General features: G+C 54.1%; 1 protein-coding gene across 1 annotated transcript; it reads right to left on the reverse strand.

Moving 5' to 3' along the window:
- Window positions 1-810: 810 nt before the first annotated feature.
- LOC130157683 (ubiquitin carboxyl-terminal hydrolase 42-like) lies at window positions 811-4,530 on the reverse strand. The gene is made up of 10 exons (XM_056357570.1): window positions 4,515-4,530; window positions 3,756-3,956; window positions 3,197-3,307; window positions 3,019-3,121; window positions 2,805-2,872; window positions 2,572-2,642; window positions 1,943-2,025; window positions 1,599-1,707; window positions 1,121-1,261; window positions 811-915 (listed from the first exon to the last, which is right to left on the reverse strand). Exons 1-10 carry the CDS (start codon window positions 4,528-4,530, stop codon window positions 811-813), a joined length of 1,008 nt encoding a protein of 335 aa, XP_056213545.1.
- Between the last annotated feature and the right edge of the window lie 5,222 nt (window positions 4,531-9,752).

A 9,752-nucleotide genomic window follows, 5' to 3' on the forward strand; every position in this document is an offset into this window, starting at 1 on the left:
TTGCTCCCGAGTAGCGCTGGGTGCAGAGCATCTGCGGGAGAAAAAGAACAAACAAGGATCAATGTTTGTTTAGAGCTGCTTTTGCAGCCCCCTCTGGGGTTCACTCATTTACTTGGAGTGGTTTCTATGACAGAGAGAAGACATGTCAAGACAAGAATATGGGAAATTCATTTGGGGTCTTCCCACTAGGTCTGCCCCTGTCACAGCAAGACCTCGCCTTCATACCCCCTACGGCCTCCATTTCATAGAATCATAGCATCACAGGATGGTTTGGCTTGGAAGGGACCTTAACGGTCATCTAGTTCCAATCACCTGACATGGGCAGGGGCACCTTCCAACAGACCAGGTTGCTCAAAGCCCTGTCCAGCCTGGCCTTGAACACTTCCAGGGACAGGGCATCCACAGCTTCTCTGGGCAACCTCTGCCAGTGTCTCTCCACGCTCACCGTAAACAAGTTCTTCCTAAGATCGACTCTAAATCTACCCTCTTGAAGTTTAAAACTGCTGCCCCTCACCCAATCACTACACATCCTGATCAGGAGTCCCCCAGATCTTCCCTGTAGGCCGCTTTAGGGACGCTTCTCTGTATCAAACAGCTACAGAGAGCAGACAAGTAGCAGTTTACATCGGGGCAGCAGCCTAAAGCCCAGCAAGGGAAGGGAAGGACTGACGGGGGGCAGTTCATGTTGGACAGCACTGAATGATGCAGGTAGTAACTGTCTGCTAGGACAGAAAGACTCAGGAGGATCGGAAGGAAAATAGCCAGACCGGGAAAGGGAAATGTATTCTCGACACATTTTGGTAGTGGCTATTACCTGACATAAAAAAGTAAATAGGCTTGCTGCGCGAGAACTGTGTTTATGTCGCAACGATCCACCAACGTATCGTCCATCTGGTACCACAGTCCATCGCTGGCCTGTAAATAAAGGCAATGATATCTGGAGATGAAATGCGTGGTTTCTTCAGAAAAACACAGGCAGCAAACTACAGAAGCAAGAGTCCACCAGTGCAAATCCCATCCAGCCAGTCAGGAGACCTTCTCCCCCAAAAGCTTGGCTACCAGAAAAGTTTGCCTTCCCCAGCACACATTCTTCCCCGTGACAAAGGAAGTGGCTCTTTACCTTTGTGTAGCAGAAATAGTGTCCTGCCTGACAGCTGCCACCGCTGTGCACCAGGACAGCATATAAGGTGTAGAGGAGCAGTTCTGCAGCTCCCTGAGACATGTATGGCCGGAGATCCAAGTACTGGGGATACTGCACAAACTGCAGAGAGATCAAGAGGGCTCAGGAAGGATACTGCCATACCACGTGAAAAAGCCTGCCAAGACCAGGGCCCAGCTATGTTAAAATACATCTCTGGGGCTCATCAACACTTCTTGTCCCTGAAGCAGCAGGTAACGCCTTGGGTGGCAGGAAACTGCTCTCGGCCAGAGCAGCTCTGTCGCAGCAGAGCATGTGCTTGCCTTGCCACAGGAGCTCTCCTCTGCCCAGAAGGGAACACCAAAAGCTCCACCTGAACAGCTTGTGGCAGAGCATCCTGCTTTGGGAAATCTCCTGCTCCAGGAAGAGAAAGAGAGTTGCCCTCCAATTGCGTACACACCTTGCCAATCTTCTTGCCATAGAAATCAAAGCGTTTCAGGCACAGCGTGAGCACCCTGGGCGCGCGATCGATTGTAAACCTCTTGAGGGCAGTAACCATCTCGTCACACCTTGAAAGCAAGCAGAGAGCCAAGCACTGAAATGCACCCTAGCTTGCCCCAAGGCAGCCAGACAACCTTTTCCACCTCACACGTCCTCACGCCATTTCAAGACTCTTCAGAACCATTAGGCCGTAAGAAAGAAAAGCTGTGCCTCCTGATTGTACATCGAACCTCCTGAGGCTCGATGACAGGCAGCATCTCCACACAGGTACAAGTCTTAATCTGGTGTTAGACATCCTCTTACCTGTTACATTGAAAGCTGTTTTCACCAGCCAGCCGCTCAGGTTTCACAAAGTTCTCCAGAGCTGCGGTGACAGATGAGGCTGCCTGGAGGGGTGAGAAAGGAGAGCTCTGAGCTGGGAGAAATGCCCTCGCCCAAGCACTCAGGAGGAGTTGCCCACAAGACCCAGGTGGATGACGCAGAGGAGACCCACCGTGACCCTGCAAAGAGTGGCCAGAGGGAGGAGGAAAGAAGGTATGATATCGGACATTTCCCTCACTTCCCAGAGATTCCCGGCTGACGCTATCAAGAGCTACCTCACCGTGCCACCGCTCAGTTCAGCTGCCGATAGTGTGCAGCATCATCAGGAATGAAAACAACACGAGCCATCAGCCTAGGAGCCAGGTGGGTGTTGAGGGAAGGCAAAGAGATGGTGGCTGAGAGTCCCTCAGTGCAGAGAGTATAATGCGTGCTTGCCCAGCACCTACAGGGAGACCGCTGCCATGGCCTTTGCAGGACACCTCCCATACCACTTCCCACCTCCCACCAAGCTCTCCTGTGTTCACAGTGCACTTTTCAAGGCCAGCTGCACACATTCTGGGAAGCCACAAGGAGCTTGGGATGTCCTGAAGCACAGTGAGAAACCCTCTTACTTCGATATCCAAAGGCACATCCAGGAAGGCCTCGCAGGAATTGGAAACTGCTTTGCAGCTGCAGCACGTGACTGGAAGGCAAACGGAAATGCTCAGCAACAGGTGAAGTCAATAGGATGTGCCCATTTATGCTTTTCATCTTTTCTAGAGCCAGCCACACGCTCATCTGTTTCTCACAGGCACACAGCAGGGCACAGGCAAGTGTAAGGAGAGCAACAGTTGTGGAAACATACCTCTGGACCTCAGGAAGCCCCCAAATATTTGATGGACGATGGTAGTATATTGAGAAGAGGTGTCCCAGCTGGAAGGAAACAGTAAAGCAGAGAGTTATCTCCTCCAAGAGTTTTCCTTTGCCTGCAAGCCCTGGGCGTAGTGTTTCCTTGATGGGGGTACATCAAGGCAGCCAAAAGGCCGGGCAACATTGAAAGGTCATTTGTTTGTGCTTACGCGCTGCTTCCAGCCAGACAAGCTCTCTGCATGGCAGTGACAGTACAGCGTAAGAAGTCGTGGGCGTCTTCCTGCATGCCAAGCATGAAATGTCCTCCTATTCCTAATCAAGAGGAAGGTAGTACTTCAGTCCTCTACCAACAGAGGAAAGCACATCAAAGTAGCTGAGGTGACCTACGTGGGAGGGCACTGATGACGTCCCTGGACTGGATGGCACTGGCTGAGGTGTTCCAGGCATTGTTAACGTGCGCTTCCATGATGCACGTCATGCAGAAGCCTTGCTGGCGACCTGAAGAGGGAGGGAGGAAGGGAAGCAAGCCAGTCAGGTTAGTCAAAGAGCCATTGAATGGGAAACCTCATGGAGATCTTGGAGTTGTCCTAGACAGTCTCCTAGTCCTCCCCAGGTGCCAATGGCCCAGTATGCCCAGGACATCTCAGTACACAGAAAACATTCTTGAGAGGGATGCTTCACTGACAGAAGTTTTCTGTGCAACCAGCAGAGAGAGTTTAACCTGCAGGAATCGGGAACAACACCCGGGACTAGAAAGAGGCATCTTTGTGAGAGCGAACACACCTTGATAGGACAAGCGGCTTCTAGGCTTGAGTGTTCCCAGAACACCAGCTTGGGGGCAGCTGAGAAAGAAGGGCTGTTTTTCTCCTACATCCCGTTGCAGGTTCTGGGGATGCTTGGGAAGTGCCCAGCAGACTGACAAGGAGATCTTCCTAAAAGTACTCACAGGAGCTGCTGTGCTCATGAGAGAGCAGGTAGTTGGCAAGAGGGGGTGTGTACGTCAGGCACTGCAGCACGGAGTTGAGGAAGCACGTATTGCCCAGGTTGTAGAGGCCTGCTCCAGCTCTCTGCCTTTGCTGCCAGCCCATGCAAATCTTCTCCAGGGAAAAGAGGATCCTTTGTGGTGGAGCCATTCCCTCGGCAACGACTGCAGGGAAATGATGGTTTTGTTGCACAGAAGCGTATCTGAAAAGCCAAGTTCTCTGCAGGAGCACCCAGGACAACCAGCTCCAACCTCCAAGCCAGAACAGGGGAAACCCAACGCTGTCTGTGACATTTACTGCTTGGAAAAGGTTTGGGAAAAGCCTGTTCACCTCCTTCTTTTGCTGGAAATCCAACAAACCCACACTCTGATTTCTGGGCTCGGGATACCCGCCTTTCCATCTAGAGTGTTGAATGATCAGGTCAAGCCTTCCCTTTTTCTGACTGTCACTTGACAAAAACAAGCAGGCACCAAGCCCAGAAGGGAACCCTACTGATGTCAGTTTGTTCTACGGGCAATGTGTAGAATGGCAGAGGAGGGACAAAATGACCAATTGCTGCGTCCAATCAAAAAACCCTGGGTAGGCCTGGCTGCTCCCAGGAAACACCCCAGAATTCCCTCAAGGTTGTCCCCACAATCAACATTCCAGGATGGAGCAGGAGCCGTGCCCATTGCATTTGGGGGCTCACAAAGCCCAAGGCTGCTGGTGAAGCTGTTACTCACAGGAGTCGTTTCCCATTGTGGCCGTGGCTCCTCTCAGGAGCAGAGCAGGAAGCTTTGGCTGGCAAAGAATGTCCAGATGCGGCCCAGAAAGAGAAGATCAGCACCAATACCGTCACCTGGTTGCAATGAAGAAAGTGGAGCTCAAGAAAATCATTCAACCACCATAAAAAACAGAGGCCAACACTTGCCATCAAAAGTGTTCAAGTGGTCGCTTTAACTGCCTGTAGCGACTGTTAGCAGCAGAGCCCTCTGGCTCTCCAGCCCACACTTGCCCACCCTGTTTGCAGGAGTGACCGGTGCCTGGCCGCTACTATAACGGTTGCCTTTGCTGGGCTGTGTTTCTGGTCTCCCTTCCTGACCCATCAGTCAAGGTGGGCTTTGGGTCAGGCTACGCTGAGCTCAATGCCTCGGCCTGCCACCTCACTACTTCCCTAGCCTTGGCAACGGCAAAAAAATAGGAATTACCAAACAGGAACTCTACCCATAGTGCCTGTCTGGCCAGGCTAGAAGGGTGGAAAAGCTCAGCATACAGCTTGGGAGGTAGAGAGCAGCCTCCACTTTTATCCCCAACCTACCTCTTCTAGGACCTGTCCCACAAGCAAAGTCCTAGTTACCTTTGGAAGAGGGTGGAAGCTGAGGAGCAGTCAGCAGGAAAGGAGAAATGTTTAGAAAGAGGTAGCCACGCAAGTAGCTCAAGAAGGAGCCGAGTTATCCTGACGGGCAGCTCAGCCCAACTGGCTTTGGCCAGGATGTCCAGCCCTGGCCAGGTGAGGTCACAAGTTCCGGGTGGGTGCCGCATCACTGCCCCTTTGTGACACGGGGCTGCACGGCAACACACTGTGGCCAGGCAGCTGCCCCAGCCTGGGCACCTCCCCTGCAGCCAGCAGCCGGTGCCGCTGGGCTTCCCCACGTGCTGCTGGCGAAGGGCTGCTCGGCCGCCGGCACAGTTCCCACCTCTTCCCCGCTGCGCACAGCCAGAGGAGTCAAAGCCTGCCCCGGGCTGGAAGCTGCCCGTGCACAGCTGTGGCTGGCACCGTCGCGTTGCGCAGAGTTTCTTTGCCATTCATCCCAGCTATAGGACTGTGTGCGTGAGACTCGTGGAGCAAAGCACCTGCCCATGACTTGCATCTGCCCCCAGGACTCAGCCTGTGCTTGGGACATCCACTTTGGCCACAGCCTCGCTTGGGTGGCTTTTTGTCATCATGTGCCCCTGGGGATGGCTGGTGTTTCCCCTCCTGGCCTGGGGAGGCTGCTTTTGCCCCTTGTCCACACCAGGTACCTGGGCTGACTCCTGCCCTGCTCAGGGGGCTCTTTATGCCCCTGCCCATATTGGGGTGGCGAGCTTTGCTCCTGCCCCTCAGGGGGCATTGACTTCTGTCCCTGTCCTGCTCAGGGCATCTTGCCCTGCCCCTCCCCTGCTGGGGGCAGCCGTTTTTGCCCTGCCATAGCAGGACACCAGGACTCCAGTGCTGTTTTGCTGGCACCAACTACCAGCGCAGGCTGGATCTCAGTGTCACACCACAACCTTGCTGCTCAGGACAAAGTCAGCTCCGCTCCAAGTCTCCTTCAGCGCTGTTCCTCCAGCTGGCATCTGACAGGCGTAGGTGCAAATTTCCCTCCCTGCTGAGCTGGCTGCAGGGCCAGGCCGCAGGAGCTGGCAGCACCCAATGCCACCCAGGGAAGTGAAGGATCCCAGCAGCTGGATGTCAAGTAGGCTGTGCCTCTTCCTCCCGTTCCTCACTCACACACTTCAGCTACAGCTCTTGTGCTTGGGCACATGGCGAACCGTTATGCTTCACAAGATGCCGCAGTCAGTGGGATGGGTTGTGTGAACGTGGCTGAAAAGTTCCTGTGCCCCGACAGGCTCCCTTCACAAAGGCATCTTGTCCATGAGATGACCTGTTCAGAGTGGTTTTCCGTATTTAGCTTTTTAGTAGCATTGCACTAAACAAAACACCGTAACCAGTAGTTACCTGGAGGAGAAAAATAAAAAAGGGGGAGGGAGGGGCAGCGGAGAAAGGGAAACATAATAAAAAAGGGCAGACTGAAATAAAACAGACAACAAAAACTTGACTGCAGTTCTTAGTAAAGCCAACATGGAACATGACCAGAACCAGCTGCCAGGCGTTCCAGGTCCTAGGAAGCTCTGTCAGACCTGTGCAGAACACCTCTGCCCTCATTAGACATTGCTGGTATTGCAAAGACCAACTTGCAAAGCTCTCTTCAGACTTGAAGGTATCTGCTGCCCTGAGGGCCTTTGGTGGAGGAGAAGGAGATCTCCAGGCACACCATGGAGCTGCTGACAGGCCCACTGTGAAACTGCTTGGCGTGTTCCCCAACTGTATTATCCAGGGGCTAGTAAGGCTTGTTGGAGGTAAACCCCAGCAGCCTGAGAATGCAGGCACACGAGTGGAGACCCCGGTGTGATGTGCCTTGTGTGCCTGGGCTGCTCTGCATCTGCTGGGTAGAGGGAGGACAGAGCTCACTGCACTGCAGCAGTGGTATCGGTGGCTGGCACAAAGGCACCCAATGTGTCTGCAGGGCTGCCTGGGGTGCCCTCCGCGCTGCCCTGCTGAGGCTCCACCTGGAGTGCTGTGTCCAGTGCTGGGCTCCCCAGTGCAGGAGAGACAGGGAGCTGTTGGAGAGGGTCCAGAGAAGTGCGACGGGGATGAGGGGTCTGGAACATCCCCCTTCTTATGAGGACAGGTGGAAAGAGCTAGGTGTGTTCAGCCTGGAGAAGACAAGGCTGAGGGTGTCTTACCAATGCCTACAAATCCCTTAAGGGTGAATGTCAGGAGGATGGGGCCAGGCTCTTTGCAAGCTCTCCTGCTCGCACACCTACTACAGGGAAGTGGTTAGTGCCTTAGGAAGATTTGGTTGTTTTATTTTCATTGTGCTGTCCTATATGCAGATCTTCAAGGCTGTGCTGAGGGTCCCGTCTGAGCAGGGACGGCACAAAGCCTTTTCCACGTGACTCCCTCACCTGGCCGTGGTCTCCATCTTTCTCAGCACCGTCATGTTTGCCTAACTGAAGCCCCCCCGTATGTCGTCCCCATCCCTGGATCTGGTGGTGTTAGTGCAGTACTCGGTGGTGCCTCCAGCAGTGAACCCCGCCATCTACAGCATGAGGAACCAGGAGCTCACAGGTGCAGTGAAGAAGCTGCTGCAGTCAGGTGTCTCTCAGGAGAAATGAGCTGCTTTGTGTCTCTTCACAAGGGACTTCCTGTTCATCTTTGGATCATCCTGTACATTTATGACTGTATCTGTTACAATCCTGTTTTCCCTGCAATATCTGCACCCATTGCACTTCTTCAAAAGCAGGAACCCAGCCTGTGTGACCCAGAGGACTTTTTGTGCATGGGAGGGTGGTACAGCTGGCCTCCAGTGTTGCATCTCTGTAATAAAGGTGGTTTTTCTCAGTGCCCATGTCTGGAGGTTGGGCTCTTCTTCCAAAGCTGAGCTCAGGAACAGGCTGAAGGAATTGCCCCCAGGAGCGTGCTGCTGGGCTTGGGTTCCCCATGGCTCAGGGGAGGAGGGCATGGGTCAATGCGTTAAGGAATGGGCCTGTGTTGAGCCTTCCCATGTGGGTGCCCAGTGCCCATGGGAATGGTGGGTGACCAACAGGGATGTGCCTGGGACCATCTCCCTGGGCTTTCAGGCACCGCTGCCCTCCACAGCAGCACCGCCTGCTCAGGGCCATGCCTGAGACCACATCCCTGGGCAAGAGCAGGTGTCTCTCTGCACGCCCCAGCTGGGGCAGGCTGCTGTGTCCCTGGTGCACCAGGAGGTGCCTGGGGAGCCCCCAGGCCAGCAGTCTGGTGCTGGGGACAGGGACTGGCCCAGAGGGGCTGCCGGGAGTGGGCAATCAGGGTCTGTGTGAGAGAAGAGCAGCAGGCAGAGGGGGACACTGGCCTCTGTCCCCTCATGCCATGGCTGGTGTCAGCCCTGGGGCTGTCTGGCAAGATGAGACCCCTCTCTGATCACCAGCATCTGCTGTGCCTTTCAGAGAGGCTGGGTCTTTGGGATGAGTGCCCAGAGCTCTGCAGCCCCCTTTGGGTGGGCAATTGCATGGGGCCAGCCCAGCGTGGGCTGCTGTGACTGCCTGGGCTGGGGAGAGGGCAGGGGAGGGGGGCAAAGCGTGGAGGGAGGGGGCAGGGCTGGGCTGGGAAGGGCCTGGGAGAGGCAAACACCAGTGTAGAGCTCAGCTGTGTGAGTGTGCATGGTGGGGTACAGAGCAGGGTGGTCCTGGTGCAGACCCAGGGGTCATGGTGAAGGAAGCAAGGCACCAAAGGAGAGGGCCTGCACTGTTTCATGCTCCTTGGAGACCCCAGGGAGGATGCAGCAGGGAAAATTTCCCCAAGAAGTCCCAATCACCGCTCATTTCCCTGTGTGGTCATAGACCCCAGCCCCAGCAAGGGACCTTTGCTGCATTGTCACGTCTATCCTTCTTGGTGGCTTAGTGAGACCAAACTCCATTGCCATTTTCAATATAAAGTGATTCATTTTCCTACAGACACTTCTTACACACAAGTGTCCCATAGCTCTTGCCACAGTTGGTCACTCAGCCAAGGCCGTGGTCAGAGACTTCCAGCCAGATCATGTGCTCATGGCCTTGTTTTGACAAATATTGAAACAGGCCAAGGATTGCCATCCAGCAGCAGCCCTGGGCCCAGCGCTCTGGCCTTTCACTCTAAACGATTCCTCAAATAAAACCCCAACTCTCTCAGCCCCTCCTTGTCCATAATGTGCTCCAGGTCCCACCCATCCCTCTGGCCTCTTCAGGACCTGCTCCAATCTGTCGGGGTCTTTCTGGTGCTGGGGAGCCACATTCTGGGCACAGCAGTCCTGATGTGGTCCTGTGGTGGGTTAACCTTGGCCCGAAACCTACCAGTGCCCCAGCTGCTCATTCACTTCCCTGACTCAACAGGACAAGGGAGGAAATGAACCAGCAATGTTCATGGGTCAAGATAAAGACAGAGAGATTACTTACCTATCCCTGTAATGACCAATTAGATGTTGTCTTGCCAAAGGTCAATTTCATTTATTGCCAATTCAAACGGATTTTGATTATGAGAAACAATGTCCAAAGTATTATATGACCATTCCCCTCACAGGTCCTTCCAGGGCCAAATTACTCCATTGCTCCCAACCACCTAATCACCCACACCCTGAGAGGTGCCGGAGGGATGTTGAAGAGTGGGCTGATAGCACAGAACGCCTCTGCTGCTCCTTTCTGCT

Source organism: Falco biarmicus, chromosome 12 (assembly GCF_023638135.1).
Source record: "Falco biarmicus isolate bFalBia1 chromosome 12, bFalBia1.pri, whole genome shotgun sequence".
Lineage (NCBI taxonomy): Eukaryota > Metazoa > Chordata > Aves > Falconiformes > Falconidae > Falco > Falco biarmicus.